The sequence below is a fragment of the Macaca thibetana genome, chromosome 20 (assembly GCF_024542745.1).
Source record: "Macaca thibetana thibetana isolate TM-01 chromosome 20, ASM2454274v1, whole genome shotgun sequence".
Taxonomy (NCBI): domain Eukaryota; kingdom Metazoa; phylum Chordata; class Mammalia; order Primates; family Cercopithecidae; genus Macaca; species Macaca thibetana.
In genome coordinates this window covers 73,878,106-73,898,300 of record NC_065597.1, presented here as the reverse complement: position 1 = coordinate 73,898,300, position 20,195 = coordinate 73,878,106, and the positions used below count along the sequence as shown (strand labels likewise).

At 55.4% G+C, this 20,195-nt stretch overlaps 5 protein-coding genes across 13 annotated transcripts in view; 2 read left to right on the top strand and 3 right to left on the bottom strand.

Moving 5' to 3' along the window:
• The window catches only part of SPSB3 (splA/ryanodine receptor domain and SOCS box containing 3), a 34,814-nt gene extending 29,637 nt beyond the window's left edge, over positions 1–5,177 (bottom strand). The window contains exon 1 of the mRNA XM_050774646.1: positions 5,153–5,177. The gene's annotated coding sequence lies outside the window, so the exon portion shown is untranslated. The remainder of the gene's footprint in view (positions 1–5,152) is intronic.
• Positions 1–20,195, top strand: part of NDUFB10 (NADH:ubiquinone oxidoreductase subunit B10) — a 197,706-nt gene that overhangs the window by 43,915 nt on the left and 133,596 nt on the right. The window contains exon 1 of one of the 5 annotated variants that reach the window (XM_050774567.1): positions 14,960–14,963. The exons of the other annotated variants lie outside the window; for them this stretch is intronic. The gene's annotated coding sequence lies outside the window, so the exon portion shown is untranslated. Of the gene's footprint in view, positions 1–14,959; positions 14,964–20,195 lie in introns of those variants that run through there. 5 annotated transcript variants of the gene reach the window in all.
• The window catches only part of MRPS34 (mitochondrial ribosomal protein S34), a 56,551-nt gene that overhangs the window by 34,453 nt on the left and 1,903 nt on the right, over positions 1–20,195 (bottom strand). The gene's annotated exons all lie outside the window — the stretch shown is intronic.
• HAGH (hydroxyacylglutathione hydrolase) lies at positions 794–17,959 on the bottom strand. Of its 4 annotated transcripts, XM_050774482.1 has the most exons (10): positions 17,642–17,755; positions 17,437–17,532; positions 13,802–13,974; positions 13,242–13,306; positions 10,949–11,066; positions 10,173–10,281; positions 9,009–9,112; positions 8,733–8,834; positions 1,500–1,579; positions 794–1,120 (listed from the first exon to the last, which is right to left on the bottom strand). In XM_050774482.1, the coding sequence occupies exons 3-10, from the start codon at positions 13,904–13,906 to the stop codon at positions 1,021–1,023; spliced, it is 783 nt and encodes a 260-aa protein (XP_050630439.1). In that variant the 5' UTR covers positions 13,907–13,974; positions 17,437–17,532; positions 17,642–17,755; the 3' UTR covers positions 794–1,020. The 4 variants fall into 4 exon arrangements, with proteins under 4 accessions (XP_050630439.1, XP_050630438.1, XP_050630441.1 ...); XM_050774481.1 differs by lacking the exon at positions 17,437–17,532 and having other exon boundaries at positions 17,642–17,959; XM_050774483.1 differs by lacking the exons at positions 794–1,120; positions 1,500–1,579; positions 17,437–17,532 and adding an exon at positions 8,281–8,426 and having other exon boundaries at positions 17,642–17,759.
• FAHD1 (fumarylacetoacetate hydrolase domain containing 1) lies at positions 18,036–19,822 on the top strand. The gene has a single exon (XM_050774544.1). It carries the CDS (start codon positions 18,159–18,161, stop codon positions 18,831–18,833), a length of 675 nt encoding a protein of 224 aa, XP_050630501.1. The 5' UTR covers positions 18,036–18,158; the 3' UTR covers positions 18,834–19,822.

Here is a 20,195-nt window from a genome sequence, read left to right as displayed (position 1 = left end):
CTGCAGAGGTGCCGACCGCAGCCGTGGGTCTGACAGTCGCGTCGGCACCCAGCCACAGCAAAGGCACCGGCTCACGCCCACAGACAGGAGTCCCGGGGTGACACGGGGCAGTGTGCCATCACAACCCTTGGGATTCCCTAGGAAGACCTGTGAGGGCAGCCTTTGAAGGGACAAGGGTGGGATGGGGCATGGGAATGAGCGTGGTGCCAGTGGCACGTTGCCAAGAGGCGGAGGCTCTGGGCAGCTGGGGCACGCTTTCCTGCAGCCCCAGCCACCCCCATGCTGGGAGCTTGGGACAGGAGACAGCACAGGCACGGCCACAGCGGCCACTCCAGCTGAGCCAGAGCCCCCGAGCATGGGCAGGAAACTTGGTGAGGAGCCCCCGCCTGCTTCAGGCACAAACACCGAGCCGCCTTCCCCAGCCCAGGACAGCAGCAATGCTGGAGAGCCCATGGCCCCGGTGGGATGGGGTTCTGCTCTCGAAGGGCCCGAGCCCACTCATCCCATGTCAACGCGGATTGTGACGGTGACCTGGGAGCCAGAAAGGTGTCGATTCCTCTGGGGTGGGGTGCTGGTGGCAAAGGGAAGGAGGAAGAACCCAGGGCACCCCAGGTATCCTCTCTCCTCCAGAGCCAGGAAACCCAGGGAGAGAGCACCCCGCCCCCGGGGTCCTGACCTGAAGCATGGGTGGGGGGACTGCAGTGGCTCACGGGGGAGGAGGAAGAAGAGGAAGAAGGCCCGAGGGGATGAGGGGAGGCCTAAAGGCCAGAAGAAAACAGTCTGCAAGTGTGAGTTATGGGAATAAATACTTTTTAAACTTCTCTTATAAATATGCATTAGAACATCCAATAACACAAGCCAAGGGCTGTGAAATTAAGGTTAAATCAAGACTGAATTTCTTGCGCGACCAGCAGGAAAGCCAGTTACCTAAAAGAGCCTCATCCTCAAATGCTCTGAAGGTACAGGGTGGCCTCAGTCCTGGGGCATCTTGACCAAATGCTCTGAAGGTGCAGGGCAGCCTCAGTCCCGGGGCATCTTGAACTCGTCCTTCTCCTTGCGCACGGCCCTCATGGTGGTCACTGGATCCGTCTCACGCGCGTGCTGCTGCACCGTCTTCTCCCTGCGGAGGCCGGCACCGGGCTGCAGGCTGTGCAGAGCCATGCCCACCGCCCACCTCAGCAGCCAGGGCCACTGCAGAGGAAGGTGACTCGTGCTGGCTGTAGCCCAGCCCTGGGAAGACACAGAGGGCGGCGAGGCAGCAGCCACTCCCCCCGACAGGTTCTGAACTCCAGGGTCCAGAAGGACTCACGCCCTGGCCAAGGCGCCAGGAAGGGCTGGACCCCACTCAAGAAGAGTGGTGGGGCTCTGCGGCTGCACCTGCTACAGCTCCCCAGGGCAGCCTCAGCCATCTGGGGTCTCAGATGCACCCCACTGTGTGTGTAGGAGTGGGACTGCCAGAGGGGAGGGGCCTGCACCCACCACCTGCCCTGGGCCCTCACCTCACTCTCATGAAGGGGTTGTAGGTGAACTCCTCTGCCAGGGTGGATGGCACTGTGGGCTCCCCGATGCTGTACTTCTCCTGCAAGGGAAACACGCCACTTTAATCACAGGAACTTTAAACGATGGCAGACCGGTCATGGGGGCTCACGCCTGTGATCCCAGCACTTTGGGAGGCTAAGGCAGATGGATCACTTGAGCCCTGGAGTTTGAGACCAGCCTGGACAACATGGCGAGACCCCGTGTCTACTAAAAATACAAAAAACTAGCCAGGCATGGTGGCGGGCACCTGTGGTCCGGTCCCAGCTTCTCAGGGGGCTGAGGTGGGAGGATCCCTTGAGCACAGGTCGAGGCTACAGTGAGCCAAGACTGTGCTACTGCCCTCCAGCCTGGGTGACGGTGACATCAAGTCTCAAAAAAGATGCTCAGAACACCTGGTAACCTTAGGACACCGCCGGACTGACAAAGCCTGAGCAGGAAGGTGAGCAGAGGCCAGAGGGTCTGTGCGTGTGGAAGAGGGAAGAGAAGCCAATGTCCGGGATGAGCCGCACATCCATCTTCCCGCGCCGTCCTGGAGAGCACAGGGACACAGCTTCCTTTTCATTCACGGGGTTTACATTTCACGTTACGGAGGTAACAATGCAGGAGACACAGAAAAGAAACCACCACAGCTGCACCCTCACAGCGAGCACAGGGAGGAGGAACACGGGAACCCGCAGCAGGGGAGGTCACCTGAGTCCCCGCAGGCAGGCAGCTGGTTACCTCCACTCGCGATGGAGATGCTCTCCCTTCTGACAACACTGACCAGGCAGATGGGTGGAGGCCGGGGGAAGAGAATGCAAACCCAACCACGGGGCCAACAGCAGGAAAACACAGGGCAGCAACAGCGGTCTCCACACAGCTCTGGCCCTTCTACCACAGCCGCACGAGGAGGGCCTCAGGGCAGAGCTCTGACAGAAGCTGCCGGCGCCCACGCACAGGCTCAAGACCACCGCAGCCTCACCCCCGAGGGTCCCCAGCTGCTGTGGGCAGTGGTGTCAATGAGTGACCCTTCAGCGGGTGGAGGCGCACCGAGCGGGGGTCTGACAGATGCCGAGATGGTTTCTCACTAATCCGTTCTTCCCTTCTGGTGAAAACAATCTGAGAATGTTTTATAATATTCCTTGTGTTCCCACCAACATTCTCAATCCCAAAAAATCTTCCTCTACCTCCTATGACGGAAGAAAAGTTAACACTTCTAAGGGTATCTTTAAAACAGAGGAAGTACAGGGCCGGGCGCGGTGGCTCAAGCCTGTAATCCCAGCACTTTGGGAGGCCGAGACGGGCGGATCACGAGGTCAGGAGATCGAGACCATCCTGGCTAACACAGTGAAACCCCGTCTCTACTAAAAAATACAAAAAACTAGCCGGGCGAGGTGGCGGGCACCTGTAGTCCCAGCTACTCAGGAGGCTGAGAGGCAGGAGAATGGCAAAAACCCGGGAGGCGGAGCTTGCAGTGAGCTGAGATCCGGCCACTGCACTCCAGCCTGGGCGACAGAGCGAGACTCCGTCTCAAAAAAAAAAAAAACAGAGGAAGTACAAATTGTCATAAGCTTTTGGGTTACCTATTTAAAACGAGTTTTAATGTTGTCGCTATTTTTCCTACAAAGTATGAAGCATTTAAAGACAAAAATAAGGTCAGTCAGATGAGCGCGGTGGCTCACACCTGTAATCCTAACGCTTTGGGAGGCCGAGGCAGGTGGATCACCTGAGGTCAGGAGTTCGAGACCAGCCTGGGCAACATGGTGAAACCCCATCTCTACTAAAATACAAAAAATCAGTTGGGTGTGGTGGTGCCTGCCTGTAATCCCAGCTACTCAAGAGGCTGAGGCAGGAGAATCGCTTGAACCCAGGAGGTGGAGGCTGCAGTGAGCCGAGACCATACCACTATACTCCAGCCTGAGCAGCAGAGCAAGACGCCGTCTCCCAAATAAGACAGGCCGGGTGCAGTGGCTCAGACCTGTAATCCCAGCACTTTGGGAGGTCAAGGCAGGTGGATCACCTGAGGTCAGGAGTTTGAGACCAGCCTGGCCAACATGGTGAAACCCGGTCTCTACTAAAAATACAAAACCTAGCTGGACATGGTGGCGCATGCTTGTGATCCCAGCTACTCAGGAGGCTGAGGCAGGAGAATCACTTGAACCTGGGAGGCAGAGGCTGCAGTAGTGAGCCGAGATTGTGCCACTGCACTCCAGCCTGGGTGACAGAGAGACTCTGCCTCAAAAAAATAAATAAATAAAAAATAAAGTGAGTCCCTGCAGCACAGCTCATAAGAGCTCCACCTCGTGGGTTCGGACTCCAGGGTCCAGAAGGAGTTGAAAACTCTCAACGTCCCTCCTATTGGGATTGGTAAAATGATTTACGGGTGACATCCACGCAGTAGTATATTTTACACCTATTAAAAAGAATGAGGCCGGGCGCAGTGGTTCGTGCCTGTAATACCAGCACTTTGGGAGGCCAAGGCAGGAGGATCACTTGAGCCCAGCAGTTCAAGACCAGCCTAAGCAACATGGTGAAACCCCCTCTCTACCAAAAATGCAAAAATTAACCAGGCATGATGGCACAGACCTGTAATCCCAGCTACAGGAGGCTGAGGCAGGAGAATCACCTGAACCCGGGAGGCAGAGGTTGCAGTGAGCCGCGATTGTGCCGCTGTACTCCAGCCTGGGCAGCAGAGCAAAACACTGTCTCTCCCCAACCAATTAAAAAAAAAACACAGGCTAGGCAGAGCGGCTCATGCCTATAATCCCAGCACTTTGGGATGCTGAGGCAGGCAGATCACGTGGTCAGGAGTTTGAGACCATCCTGGCCAACATGGTGAAACCCCGTCTCTACTAAAAATACAAAAATTACCCAGGCGTGGTGGCACATGCCTATAATTCCAGCTACTTGGGAGGCAGAGGTTGCAGTGAGCCGAGATCACACCCCTGCACTGCAGCCTGGGCAATAAGAGCAAAACGCTGTCAAAAAACAAAAAAAAGGGTACAAATTGTCCAAATCAGGAATGAAAGCAAGAATATCATTCCAGATCCAGCAGACATTTGGTGGGTGGGAATTCATACTGATCTAAATTTTAAAACTATACTAATTCCAAAAAGAAAATACAGGAGCAAATTTTTTGACCTTGGGAGAAGCAAAGATTTCTTAGATGGAAGACAAAAAAGAATGACCCATAAAAGAATCTATTAGACTTCATTAAAATTAAAAATGTTTGCTCAAAAGACACCGCTAAGAAAACCAGAGGCTGCAGAATGGGAGCAGCTCGGCAGGAGGCTGTGTCTCACCAGGGACTGGACTCCAGCACCTCCTTCCAAAACGCTGGCTCCACTGCCTGTGTGCTGGGAGGACCACGCCGTCCTGGCAGGAAAGCAAACACCACAAGCACCAGGGAAGGGGAGTTTGGCAGTTTCTTTAAAAGTCAAACACACCTCCGTCCAGCCTGGCCACTCCCTTCTCCTGGGGCTGGGATGTCCGTCCCTCCAAATGCATGCTGAAATCTGATCCCCAACTAACGGAGGTGTTTGGATGGGGGTCCCCTGTGAGTGGCTGCCCTGCTCCAAGTGTGAGTTGTTGCTGTTGGTTCCCACAGGAACTGGTGGTTTAAGAGAACCTTGTGCCCCCCACTCTCTCCTTCCTCTGGCCACACGCTTGGCACCACCAGCTCCTTTCCCCTTCTGCCATGAGCAGCAGCAGCCTGAGGCCTCGCCAGGTGCAGATGCCCAGGCCATGCTGCTTATAGCCTGCACAGCCATGAGCCACCTAAACCTCCTTTCGTAAGTCACCCAGCCTCAAGTATTCCTTTATAGCAACACCACACAGACTAAGACACCAAGGAAGTTAAAATATGCATCCGCTGTGTTTCCAACTAGTATCAACAAATCATCACGACTGGAAGTGCTTAGCGATCACTGAATAACACATGCAAGACCTTGAACACGCAAATTCCAAAACACTGCTGAGAAAAGCTAAAGACCTTAATAAATGGAAAGCTCACAGAAACAATGTTAAGATCTCAATTCTCTCCAAATCAGTTATCACAACAGTCCCAATCAAAAGCCAAGCTAGCTAGCTTGGTAGAAGCTCACAAGATGATTCTAAAAACGGAAATGCAAAAGGCTTAAAACAACTAAAACCATTTTGAAAAAGAACATTGGAGAATTTACACTACTGATGTCAAGACAGCATAGAGCTAGAGTCATCAAGATGCTGTGCTCGGACACCATGGCAAGTCATACAAACCAACGAAACAGAGCAGAGACCAGAGGCAGACTCGGGCATAGAGGGTCCATTCTCTTTAGAAAGGTGCCAAGGCAATCCAGGGAGGAAAGGACAGTCCTTCGACAGACGGCGCTAAACATGTCGGGATCACACTGCGAGAGGGTGAACCTCTACCTTCACCTCGCACGACACACAAACACCATCTTGAAAGGACACATTGTAAATTGTAAATATAAAAGCTAAGACTTTAAAACTTCTAGGAAGAAACACAGGAGAAAGTCTTTGTGAGCTAGGGATACGCAAAGATTTCTTAGGGCACAAGAAACATAAAAGAAAAAAAGAGTGGCTGGTGCGGTGGCTCACGCCTGTAATCCCAAGCATTTCGGGAGCCCAAGGCAGGCGGATCACCTGAGGTTGGGCGTTCGAGTCCAGCCTGATCAACATGGAGAAACCCTGTCTCTATTAAAATACAAAATTAGCTGGGCGTGGTGGTGCATGCCTGTAATCCCAGCTACTCAGAAGGCTGAGCCAGGAGAATCACTTGAACCCGGGAGGTAGATGTTGTGGTGAGCTGAGATCCCACCACTGCACTGCAGCCTAGGCAACAGGAGTGAAACTCCGTCTTAAGAAAGAAAAGAAAGAAATGAATAACTTGAACTTCACCAAAACTATAAACTATTTTCCAAAAGACAATGTTAAGAAAATGAAAAGGCAAGCCATGAGCTGGGAGAGAAAAACATCTTTTAAATACATATCTTCCAGATGATATAAGGAACTCTTACAAGAGCAACCCAACAGGCCGAATCCAATATTTAAAATAGACAAAAGATTGAACATAACAAGAAGGCATCCAAAGGCCCACACACACATGAAAAGATGGTCAACCCCGTTCATCATGGGGAAATATACAACTTAAAGGGAGTGAGACACCACCACATGCAAGTTAGAATGGCAAAAATTACAGAGACCAGCGACCCAATGCAGTGCTGGCACAGTGTGGAGCCCTGGAACTCACACGCTGGTGGTGGACTGCAGAGCGGTACAACCATTGGGGAAAACGGTTCATACATTTAACCACACAACACAGCAATTCCACTCTTAGGTAGGTACCCAAGAGCAATAAAAACATATCCACAAAAAGACTTGTACACAAATGTTCATAGCAGCTTTATTCAAATAGCAAAAAACTGGAAACAGACGAATGGATAAAACTGATAGCATTTCCACACGATGGGCTACTCAGAGGCAAAGAGCATGTCTGACCCTCACCAACATCGGCGGGGCCGAGAATGCCACAGAGACGACAGAACAATGTGCTTCTGTTCATGGGAACCTCTAGAAAGTGACCCGAGGTCAGAGCAGAGCAACAGCTGGCGGGGACGCCACAGGAGCCTTTGGGGTAAAGTTCCACATCTGGACTGCGGAGGGGATTGCACAGGTGCAAACACATCAACATTCCTCAAACTGCAACCTGCCCACTCCAAAGAGACACACGAGCCAGGCGCAGTGGCTCACGCCTGTAATCCCAACGCTTTGGGAGGCCGAGGCAGGCGGATCACCTGAAGTCAGGAGTTCAACACCAGCCTGGCCAACATGGCAAAACCCCATCTCTACTAAAAATAGCAAAGTTGGCTGGGCATGCTGGCGGCCCCGTAATCTCAGCTACTCGAGAGGCTGAGGCAGGGAGACTTTTCTTTTTGAGACAGTGTCTCGCTCTGTCGCCAGGCTGGAGTGCAGTGGCATGATCTCTGCTCACTGCCACCTCTGCCTCCTGGGTTCATGCGATTCTCCTGCCTCAGCCTCCCAAGTAGCTGGGACCACAGGCACACGCCACCACGTCCAGCTAATTTTTTGCATTTTTAGTAGAGACGCGGTTTCACCATGTTGGCCAGGATGGTCTCGATCTCCTGACCTTGTGATCCACCCACCTCGGCCTCCCAAGGTGCTGGCATTACAGGCGTGAGCCACCACGCCCGGCCAGCAGGGAGAATTTCTTGAACCCAGGAGGTGGAGGTTGCAGTGAGCCGAGATTACGCCACTGTACTCCAGCCTGGGCGACAGAAGGAGACTCCGTCACAAAAAAAAAAAAAAAAAAAAAAAAAAAAAAAAAAAAAAAAAAAAAATGAATATTTATGATTCCTCTGATTTAGAGTTTCAATTTCTTTTTTTTTTTTTTTTTTTTTTTTTTTTTTTTTTTTTTGAGATGGAGTCTCGCTCTGTCGCCCAGGCTGGAGTGCAGTGGCCGGATCTCAGCTCACTGCAAGCTCCGCCTCCCGGGTTCCCGCCATTCTCCTGCCTCAGCCTCCCGACTAGCTGGGATTACAGGCGCCCGCCACCTCGCCCGGCTAGTTTTTTTGTATTTTGTAGTAGAGACGGGGTAGAGTTTCAATTTTTATGAATAAATATTATAAAATAACATAAAACTCTACATTGAAAAAGATGCTCAACAAAAACAAGTGATTTATTTAAAACAATAAACCTGTTGAAGGCAGCGACTCTCCACTCAGCAGAGGGAAGCCACTCCTGAGACGCCCGGTGTGTGTGCTTCCGACAGCGTTTCCAGTGAATCGGGGAAACACCCCTGGAGAGCCCCGCCGGCTCCTGCAGTCCTGGCCCAGCGGCCTGGGCTACGCCGTGGAGGCTCACGCGGGGCCATCACGGAGATAAGAGTCCTTTGGACACAGAGCCACGTTCTGTAGCCTGGAGAGCCAGCAGAGCCACGTGGTGCCAGCCTGACCCCACTGCTCAGAATATGGGAACAGGCCGGGCACGTGTTAGACATGCAGCGTCTGAGGCAGAGGGATCTCAACGGAACCCTGGGTTGGCCATGCAGGGCGAGCTGGGCCACACTGGCCTGAGTCCCAGGCCTGCTCTCTGGGCTCGGAGGGGTGGCTGTCTACCCACTCTGGCGACCCCGCCGTGCACAGTAGCCCTGAGCAGCCCACAGGAAAGCACTGCACAGTGACGGCCCCACTCACCTTGGCCCAGGCCAGCTTCTCCTGGATGGCGGCATTGCCGGGCTCCACGTGGCGCGCAAACTTGAGGTTGTTGATGGTGTACTCGTGGCCACAATAGACTCTCTGAGGAAACAGGTGACAATTGAGCTCACAAGGCTGTTACCATCCGTGGAAGTCCTCAGGGACGGGACTTGGACCCTCCCGGGGGGGTGTCCAGTGAGTGGGTGCCAGAAGGGAGAGCAGGCCCGCCCTGGGTGAGGCCCTCCAAACCCCGGCCCACAGGGAGGCGCTGCCTACTGTGTCTGGGGGCAGCCGGCCCAAGACCTCCAGCAGAGCTTTACACATCTCATCCGCAGTCCCTTCATAGAACTTCCCGCAGCCAGCCACAAACAAGGTATCACCTGGAAACAAGGACAGCCATAAGGTGGGGACCACTCGAGGCTGGTGGCTGGGACTCAGGAGGAGGCCAGAAGCAGGGTGACACTCACCAGCAAGGCCCAGGCCCCAAACCCTGGCTGCCCTCCAGCCACGGCTGCCCAGACTCAGCACCCTGCATTCTGGCTCCCACACCTCCTTCCAAGTCTCAGCTGACAGTGCCAACCACGCGACTGGCCGTGCAGACCCAAAACCCAGTCACTCCTCCCTCCCAGCCCCCAGTCCCACCAACTGTGGCTCTGAGACCCTCCCAAACCCAGCCCTCTCCCCGAACACCCAGCAGCCTCTCTCAGGCCCATGCCCGGCTCCCGTCTTCCCTTGGCCCCAGCAGCCAGTGCCACCCCGTGACCAAGGTCTCACCACCCTGGCTGAGCTGACCGGAACCACCTCTCACCCACGGCGGGGGATACGGCCCGAGTGTGGCTCTGGGCCACCAGGATGCCTCCCGGTCATGCAAGGCCCACATCGAGTCACCGGGTGAAACCCCGCACTGTGAGGCCAGTCGGGACCAGACGACAGCATGGGAGGCAGCCCCCGCCCCCAGCAGCCTCCACACCGCCTTGAAGGTCGCAGCCATGAAGGGCCCAGCCTACAGTGGAGCCGTCCCCTGGCCATATGACCTCCAGAGGTGCCTCCACGGGTCTGCAACAACCCTGGGAGGCAGGCAGGGCCCCTAGACTGGCACAGGTCCCCGAGTCCACACTACGGCATCGAGAACACGGCCCCAGGGCTGAGCCACCTCTCGCCCTGCCAGAAGAAACTGACTCCTTTCCTGTGGGATCCGCCAGGACCCCAGCTGTCCAGCAGTCTCCGCCAGCACAGCCCTTGCAGCAGGCGTAACTTCCTTCCAGACCACGATCCAAAGCCGTCGGAGGAAACAGCCAGTCCCACCACAAGGCTCCCAGCACCCACCCCGGGTCCTCACAGCGGTGCAGGAGAAGGCCATGAAGCTGCCCCCGTGAGCCTGTCTGGCAGGAGACACAGGGTCTTCACAAAGAACCGCCACCCCCACACCCAAACACGCACCTGTGAACACAGCAGGGGGCTCCGAGCCACCGGGCCTGCTCACGAAGTAACAGATGTGTCCTGATGTGTGGCATGGTGTCGCCAGGCACTTGACGTTGAGAGACCCCACCTTAAACAAAGCAAGCGACCGCATGTGCTCCCAAACACCCTGGAGAGCGTCGCCCGGGGTCACGGCGCGCAGCCTGGGCCCTACAGGGCCTGCTCAGCTCCGAGGGAAATGCCTGTGAAGGTTAGGCGGGCGCTCCCCGCCACGGGACTGGGGGACTCACTCCATGGGCGCGCCCCAAGTGCGGGGCCACCCTGGAACAAGAGCGCTTGCATGTAAAACACCAAGGGGCTTGTTTTCTCCTTCAAAACTGCGCCGAATCCATGCAGGGCATCTGGCTAGGAAAGACGGCTTTCCTTCCCACACATGAACTTTTGTTTTCCTCTGTCCCCATCTGCCCCAATTCTTTACTTCAAAAATGTTCACACCTTCAAAAAGGCTGAAGACCCCCTCGCAGCGGCCTCCCGCCTGTGCGCTGCGCTCTCGAACCGGGCCCCCGCCCACATGGCCCACGCCCCAGGGTCTCGGAGCCCTGCTTCACAGCCCCGCACACGGCCGTGTTTCGCACACTCCTGTCCTTGTGCCTAGACAGAGAAGACCGTCCATGCTACCGCAGAGGACCACTGGGAGCACTCCCGGGTCACCGGGTTAGGGAGCAGAGAGGACGCAGGGAGGCCCCCACTGCTCCTGGCAGGGCCACGCTGGGGCACCTCCAGGGCTCACTCCTTACCTGCAGTGTGGACAGGTGAGTGATTTTGTGCGTCAGGGCCCCAATACGGTCGTCACCCCCGTACACCTTCAGTCCCGACTGCAGCTTGACCAGTTTCTCATTCCCGCCAGCATGGTCCCTGGAAGTCAAACGGGAGACCTGGGCTGCCTGCTGAGCTGAGGGGGCTGCCTGCTGCTTTTAAACCCTGGTCAAACGGGACGCTTATTTTGCACACACAAAGGAAGCCGAGGAAGCAAATCACAGACACCTGCATGATCCTGTGGCCTGGGTTCCGGGCGTGGGGGCCTGGGGTTATCACCTGGACGTCTTTACAAAGCACCACCTGGTTCCACCCCCACGTCCTGGTGCAGTGGGTCTGGGGAGTGCCTGGGGGTGGGGTTTTTTAGTTTTGAAAGCCCCCAGCTGATCCTGATGTGCTGCCCAGTTTGTGACCCGAAACTCTGGCAGAAGATCAAACTGTTCAGCATGGGAATCACCTGGGGTGCGTCTGGGATGAGCAGCTGGCCCGAGGCAGTCTGTCTGCAGAGGAGGCCAGCCTGGGCCAGCTCCAGGCCTTCTGATGCGCAGCAGGTGGAGGTGCCTCCTGCGCGCCCGGGTTTGCCCAGGGGAACCTGCCTGACCTGCATTTCAGACAGGGGCGGTCGCAGGAGCCCTTCCCGGGCCTCACATGACATCACAGACTCCTTCACGTGCCTCCCATGAAAACTCCAGCGACCACACCAGAAACCACCCGCCTTGGCACCACTGGGCCCCAAGATAACAGGGTGGAGTGGTGGCTGCAGCCCTCTGCCCCTCCCACCCTTCAGGAGGGCACAGCACACAGGCCTCGGTCTGCCCATCACCACCCACCACCAGTGAGCAAACCCCACCCCGCTGAAGCTAGCGCCTGGTTTAGGACTTCCCATGCCGGCATGAACGTCTGAGGGGCCGGGAACTAAAAAGCACCACAGTGTTAGAAACGTCTGCAGCGAGGCCAGAAGAGGCAGGGAGCTGCAACAAGCTGTGATGCATCAGGCAGCCACACGGAGGCCACCACCAGGGTTCCCTGGAGGAGGCATGGTGGCAGCAGGGGCCTCACACGACAAGCAGGTGAATGTGCTGAGAGACAGCAGCTCAGCCACACAGGACAAGGGCCAGGGAGGCTGCCAGCACCGCCCCTCGAGCCCAGGTCCCTGCATGGACACCTCTGATGACCCCGCAGAGGCTTGTGAGGCCCGACTCACAGAGCCTGAGACTCTCCAGGCCTGAGTCTGACTGTGTGTGAACCGTGACGCTTCCATCAAACCCTGGCCAAGCGCTCCCACCACCAAGAAGAGGACAAAAGGCTTCATTTCACCCCGACACAGAGGCTGGGGAAGCCACAGTTCAGAGGCCCTAAAGCAGTGCCAGACGGGTCCCGGCTCAGGAGAAAGGTGCCGGCTGCCCTCAGGTGCTTGCTTGGCAAAAAGAAGAAATAGCCAAATAAACATTTTTTTCTAGCTTTGAAGAGCCTCAGAAATTTCCAAAAGCCGAACAAGGGCCTTGAGCAGGCAATGCCAGCCCTAGAACCCAGACACAGCGCTTTATTCATCTATTTTCAAGGATTTTAAAAAACCCAACCTCTCCAGATATGGCTGCTTGTCTTTTGTTTTTTTGAGATGGAGTCTCGCTCTGTCACCCAGGCTGGAGTGCAATGCCACAGTCTCGTCTCATGCAACCTCCACCTCCGGGATTCAAGTGATTCTCCTGCTTCAGCCTCCCGAATAGCTGAGATTACAGGCTCCTGCCACCACGCCCAGGTAATTTTTGTATTTTCAGTAGAGACTGGGTTTCACCATGTTGGCCAGGCTGGTCCTGACCTCGTGACCCACCCACCTCAGCCTACCAAAATGCTGGGATTATAGGCATAAGCCACTGTGCCCGGCCGGCTGCTTGTTTTTTTGTTTTTTGTTTTTTTAAATAAAACTCACCTGTAAAGTCATTTCCTCCCCAACATTGAGGCCAACGTGCCAGGGCACAAGCCCGCGTGGCCCAGGAGAGAGCAGGGGGGTGGTGCCTGAGGGTAAGGCTGCAGCCTTCTCCCCTCACCCTGCAGGCCTCGGGGCCTCAGAGTCACTGCAGCACCAGACTCGCCCCTTGGGGGCGACGGTGAGCCCCGGGTCTTTCTCAGAAGTCTGCTGGGGGCCTATCCTCACACAGCAGACAGAGACATGGGGGAGACAGGTCTCCATGTCCCTAAACCCACCAGGGCGAGAAGTGAGCCGGGTCCCGCACCCCTAGGTGAGACGCAGGCCCCCGTGGCGCCAGCACTTACCAGTGGTGGTGGGTGGTGAGCACTGTGGTCAGTTTCACCCCATGCTTTCTCGCCGCGTCCACGACCTGCAGTGACCCCAGGCAGGACAAAGGCCCATCACACTCCCAGGCCTGGCTTGCCGGCCTACACAGTAGGGTGCCCAGCGGAACCCAGGACATGCCAGGAGGGGCCGCTGACATGGCCTGTCCTGACCCTGCCAGCTTGCCCTGCTCCAGCTGAGCCAGTGAAAAGCACCTTCTCCTTCCTGCTCAGCCTGACTCTTGCAACTACCTACGACTGCCCCAAGCCCCTCTAGCTCTGAGGGCACCACCCCCAGAGGTAGCATGCAGGGGCAGAAAGCCTCCAAGAAGAGCCAAGTGCCCGGAATTTTACAGCACAGCGTTTTCTGTCACTGCCTCTTGCCTCCACGCTTTGTGGGGCCCTGTAACAGAGTGGCTGGCGACTAATTTCCATTTAGCTTAGGCAAAATTGCAAGGACACTGCGGTTAGGAAACCCATCGGGGGTGAGAACTCCGAGCTGGATGATGAGGGCAGAGAGAGCTGGGCACAGCCATGCGCACCTTCTGGGGCTGCACCGGGTCCACGATGGCAGCCTCCTTGGTCTCATCATCGATGACCAGGTACATGTAGTTGTCGGTCAGGGCAGGGAGCACCTCCACCTTCATGGTGCCCTCGTCCACGGTCAGATTCTTCCGCAAATCTGTGTGGTGGAGAACTCCCAGCAGGGCTGGACCTGCAGACACAGAGCACAACTCAGCAGGTGTCCACGCCAGGCCCTCCACGACAGGACGCACAAAATGCAGTGCTTCCCAGCCTTTCTAGGTTCCTTTGAAAGGGAATATCCTGGCCAGGTACGATGGTTCTTTTTTTTTTTTTTTTTTTTTTTGAGACGGAGTCTCACTCTGTTGCCCAGGCTGGAGTGCGGTGGCGCGGTCTCGGCTCACTGCAAGCTGTGCCTCCCGGGTTCACGCCATTCTCCTGCCTCAGCCTCCTGAGTAGCTGGGACTACAGGCGCCGCCACCACGCCTGGATAATTTTTTGTATTTTTAGCACAGAGGGGGTTTCACTGTGTTAGCCAGGATGGTCTCGATCTCCTGACCTTGTGATCCGCCTGCCTCGGCCTCCCAAAGTGTTGGGATTACAGGCGTGAGCCACCGTGCCTGGCCGATACAGTGGTTCTTGCCGGGAATCCCAGCGCTTTAAGAGACTGAGGTGGGAGGACTGCTTGAGGGCAGGAGTTTGAAACCAGCCTGGGCAACATAGCAAGACCTTGTCTCTACAAATTTAAAAATTAGCCAGGCCTGGTGGTGCGTGCCTGTAGTCCCAGCTACTCCAGAGGCTTAAGCCCGGCAGTTTGAAGCTGCAGTGACCTATGACTGTGCCACTGCACTCCAGCCTGGGTGACAAGACAAGAACCTGTTAATAAAAAAAAAAAAAAAAAAAAAAAAAAAAAAAGAAAGAAAAAGAAAAAGAAAGAAAAACAAACAAAAAAAAGAACCAAAACGAGTATCTTCATATATCCCTAAGGAAAACATAGGAACTGACTCATGCTCACATTCATGGAAATCAACTGTTTCAGACTTATGATCTCTATTTTCTTTTTTGAGAACTCTAAAAGGACAGGATGGCCAGCTTGTGACTGTGAGGCAAACTGCTGCTAGTTCTGGGGTATTCACACCCCGGACTCGGACAGAACATGAAGAAGGGAACGCAGACTGGGGGTGCCCCAGCCTGGCCATCTGCCCTCCAGCAAGCTGTGTTGCCACCACTGATTAAGCGAGCCTGCATTCCATGCAGTTACAGCCCTTCTCAGCCTCTAGCCAGAAAGAACCAATACTTGACAGCAGGCTGAGGCAGGAGAATCGCTTGAACCTGGGAGGTGGAAGTTGCAGTGAGCCAAGCTTGCCCCACTGTAATCCAGCCTGGGCGACAGAGTGAGACTCTGTCTCAGAAAAAACCAATACTTGCTCTTGAATGGCATGAATGTGAGATGTGCACAAGAATCAGCAGTTCCTTTGAGATGGAAAGCCGGCCACAACTGCGCCAGATTCAACTGTGGAAGATACAAAACCACCATCCAACTGACCCAAAGGACTCTGCCACAGGGGCCCAGGAGGTGGGAGGAGTGGGTGGCCAAGGGACAAAAGCGTCTACCACCCAGTCGACCAACGCAAAAGTATTTTCAGCAATGAAACTCCTACTAAATCTAAAAATACATGGGGGCCTCGACAATACCTTCAGTTCCGCTCTACAGGGGGCAGAAACCACAGAAGGTGGCAGGGGACAGTGCAATCCTGGGATAGGTGCCAGGGCAGGGGCTTCTCCCAAAAGGGATCCAGAAATGGGCAGCACCCTCCAACTGACAGACACACACGTCTCCAGGGCCCATCTAAATGGGGAATCCGACCTTATTTCCACAGCCAGAGAAACTGCCCAAACTATAGTTTCACTGTTCAAGGATATCCTATCACCCGTCTGACAATCAGCTGGGCATTTTCCAGATCATTCTCCTCAGGTACAATATACTGAGATTTCTATATGAGCAGCTTCCTGCGATATTCCCCTTCCCCTTAGCCTCAGTACCACCCCAGCCCAAAGAGCACACCAAGCAGTGTGGGTGCTGGGGGCGGCAGGTGGGGTACAGAAGGGCTGCGACAGGATTCCCTGAGTGCCAAGGCATCCTCCTGGAAAGGAGCTCCATTGATACTAGCAGAACATTACAAACAAAAATATTACCCATGTGCAGTGGCCATGCCTGTCATCCTAGCACTTTGGGAGGCTGAGGCAGGTGAATCACTTGAGGTCAGGAGTTAGAGACCAGCCTGGCCAACATGGTGAAACCCCATCTCTACTCAAATACAAAAATTAGCCGGGCGTGTTGGCGAGTGCCTGTAGTCCCAGCTACTCAGGAGGCTGAGGCAGGAGACTTGCTTGAGCGTGGGAGGCAGAGGTTGCAGTGAGCCAAGATTGGCCACTGCACTGCCTCACAACTGGTGCTCAGCCTCCCATGGGGACCATCACAGCCTCCTAAAGAAGCTGACAACCCATGGAGGTGCCTTTATTTCTGAGGAAAGACGCAGCTGGTGCCAGCACCAGCAGAAACCTTATTCCCTTTCCCTATCACTCAGCCCAACACTGCCTGGAAAATGTTCCCGGCTCGCTGTTTTGTAACTGTAATACTTTGTACAAACAGGCCAAGGACCTGCAGCTTGGGGCCTGGGCCAAGTCCAGAAATGTTTGGTTTGGCCCACAGAAAAAAATTTTTTTTTTTTTTTTTTTTTTTGAGATATGGTCTCACTCTGTCGCCTAGGCTACAGTGCAGTGGTGCGATCACGGGTCACTGCAGCCTCGACCTCCTGGACTCAAGCGATCCTCCCACCTCAGCCACCAAAGTGACTGAGACTACGGTTGTGTGTCACCACGCCCGGCTGATTTTGTTTAGTTTTTATAGAGATGAGGTCTCAACATGTTGACAGGCTGGTCTGGAACTCCTGGACTCAAGGGATCCTCCCGCCTTGGCTTCTCAAACTGCTGGGATGACAGCCGTGCGTCACTGCACTTCTTTCTTAAATCAGGAAGTTTCACAGCATCTTGCTTCCCTTGAACTGGGCGGCACTAAATACGGGGACTGGGGGCTCCCTTAGAATGAGGCAGGCACGCCCTGCCGATGCACACAGTCCCGCTGGAACTCTCTGCCTGGGCCCTTATGAATGTCCCTAATGTCCCTAAAACTGTAATTCTGAGGACCTCTAAATCCATGTCCTTTCCTTACCAATGGGGACATTTTACCCCCTGCAGAGCCTTGACAGCTTTTGGGGAGATCTGGAAACCGCCAGGGATGCCTCCCTGCCTGCGCCTCCGCCCGCCCAGTGCCCTGCGCTGCGCACCCGCCCGGGGCGCTGGCCTGGCCGGCCTCGCGACCACCTCGGGCGAATGACACGCCGGGTCCCCAGACAGGGAGGCTCCGGCGCCGGGCGGGCAGCTCCACCACCGCAGGCGGCGCCGAGAGAGCGCGGTCGTTGCAGCCGGGCAGCAGGTGCGGGGTGGGCCAGGCGTCCCGGGGCCCTGCCCGCTGCGCCTCAGACTCTCCTCGGCGCCGGCCCGGGCAGGACGCGATGCCCTGGAGGCGTCAGAGGCACGGCCGGCCCAGCCCGAGCGTGGAGGCCGCGGCGGACGCAGGCCTGGCCCTGCTTACCTAGCGCTTTCCGCACCCGCGGCCCCGCGCCCGCTCCGCGCCCGCCTCAGCGCCTGCGCCGCCTCCACTAGAGCCGGGCAGCGCGGCCTCAGGCACCTGCGCAACAGAAACCGCGTCAGCGGCCGCCAACCGACGGCCCGGCGCCGCCCGCTGCCCGCCCCGCCAGGCCCGCGTCCCCTGACCCGCACCGCCCCGTCGCACCCACCCAGGCCTCGGCGGGCGCAGGCGGCTCCCAACGCGGCGAGACTGCGACGGCCGAGCAGCCCGCGGCCCAGCACCATGACCGGAGCCGGGCTGGACGGCCGGGCGGCTCCGGGCTGCAAAACACCGGCGTCGACGCGTCTCAGCCAATCAGCGCCCCCCTCGGGCTGCCCTCAGCCAATCAGTATCCGCCTCGCACCGTCCGCCAGCCAATCAACGCGCTCGCGCTCAACTAGTTTCCTCCACTAGCCCCGACTGCCACGGGCCGGTAGACGGGCCTGGGAGCGGGGGCGGCGGCCCGAGAGATGCGCCAGGAGAGTTGTGCCGCGAGCCTCCGCCTCTTTTTTGGCACCGCGGAGCGGCTCCCTGGTGGCCGAGCGCCACGCCGCCCGGGCACCCGGCAGATCGCGAGATGGAACGAGCCGTCGCTGCGGGGACGGCGTTCCGAGGCAGTTGGTCCTCTCCGGGGTGCCGTAGGCATCAGCTGACCGGCCCAGCGCACGTGACTACAGGGGCACTTGATGGGAATCATGGCAGCCTCCCGGCCACTGTCCCGCTTCTGGGAGTGGGGAAAGAACATCGTCTGCGTGGGGAGGAACTACGCGGACCACGTCAGGGAGATGCGCAGCGCGGTGTTGAGCGAGCCCGTGCTGTTCCTGAAGCCGTCCACGGCCTACGCGCCCGAGGGCTCGCCCATCCTCATGCCCGCGTACACTCGCAACCTGCACCACGAGCTGGAGCTGGGCGTGGTGATGGGCAAACGCTGCCGCGCGGTCCCCGAGGCCGCGGCCATGGACTACGTGGGCGGTTATGCCCTGTGCCTAGATATGACCGCCCGGGACGTGCAGGACGAGTGCAAGAAGAAGGGGCTGCCCTGGACTCTGGCCAAGAGCTTCACGGCGTCCTGCCCGGTCAGCGCGTTTGTGCCCAAGGAGAAGATCCCTGACCCTCACAAGCTGAAGCTCTGGCTCAAGGTCAACGGCGAACTCAGACAGGAGGGTGAGACAGCCTCCATGATTTTTTCCATCCCCTACATCATCAGCTATGTTTCTAAGATCATAACCTTGGAAGAAGGAGATATTATCTTGACTGGGACGCCAAAGGGAGTTGGACCGGTTAAAGAAAACGATGAGATCGAGGCTGGCATACACGGGCTGGTCAGTATGAGATTTAAGGTGGAAAAGCCAGAATATTGAGTTATTTCTTTACAAGTTTCGGGAGAGAAGGGAAAAAGACAAGAGCAAGCAACGGCTATTAAATGTCACAATCCTTTAATAAGAAACCATTTATTGGCTGGGCGTGGTGGCTCACGCCTGTAATCCCAGCACTTTGGGAGGCGGAGGCGGGCGGATCTCGAGGTCAGGAGATCAAGACCATCCTGGCTGACACGGTGAAACCCCATCTCTACTAAAAATACAAAAAATTAGCTGGGTGTGGTGGAGGGCGCCCGTAGTCCCAGCTACTCGGGAGGCTGAGGCAGGAGAATGGCGTGAACCCAGGAGGCGGAGCTTGCAGTGAGCCGAGATCACACCACTGCACTCCAGCCTGGACAACAGAGCGAGACTCCGTCTCAAAAAAAAATAAAAAGAAACCATTTATTTTAAAAACGATTAGATTGCTATGCCTCAACTCATATAAGATGGACTCTTCAAGAAAACGTGAAGTAGAATGGATAGGCCAGAAATGAAAACAGCCAAAGTAAAGTATTTCTTCAGAAAACATTTTATCAAACCAAATGTTGAGTTTCCTTTTGTAAACCAGGATTGGAGAAGACTTTTCAGTGGGTTATCTCTAGTAGTTCAAGACTTAAAAGCTGCAGAGAAAACTGAAAATTATGTTCCAGATAACTTTCCATTGTTTACTAAATTTTCTTGGACTTGGTCATCATCAGGAAGCATTTGTAAAAACAATAATTTCCAAATTACTGGCCCATCCCAGACTGGCTGAATCCATTTGATAGGATTAATCTCCAGTGAAGCTGTGTTTACAGAGCGTTCCAAGTGATTCTTACCAGGAAATGTGAAAAACACTCCTGCATGTAATCAGTTAATTTAAAATTTTTCTTAATAAGCAAACAATTAATGAAGATTTCACCTGTTTACTTAGGGTATCTACGCAGACCCATCGATTCTGAGTTCGAGGGATGATTTTGAAATTATTGCTTTCCAAATAAAGGTGCTCCCTTGTATGCGGCTTTACTAATTTATTTCTCCCCAGTAGTGACGAGGAGGGATATTTCCTCCTTGTGGGGCTTTAGACCTTAGTCTTTGACCTTTAGCCTTCTGAGCACTGTGCTCTATTAACAGAGTTAATCAGCAACTGTACTTCCCAACCGGAGATAAGGAGGCTTTGTGGAAGTTGAATAGCCTGGGACTGCTGCTTTTGCTCTTGCCTGCACCTTTCTGCGGAAAAAAAGTCTAGGCAAGATGCACAGCATAGCTATCAATGCCTGGAGGAGTCCTCTGGGCTTCGGCAGGGGTTCCTGTTAGTGTACACATCATCTGCTGGCCCCTTGAAGAAAGCCTAGGACATCTAATTTAGTAATAATGGTCACCATT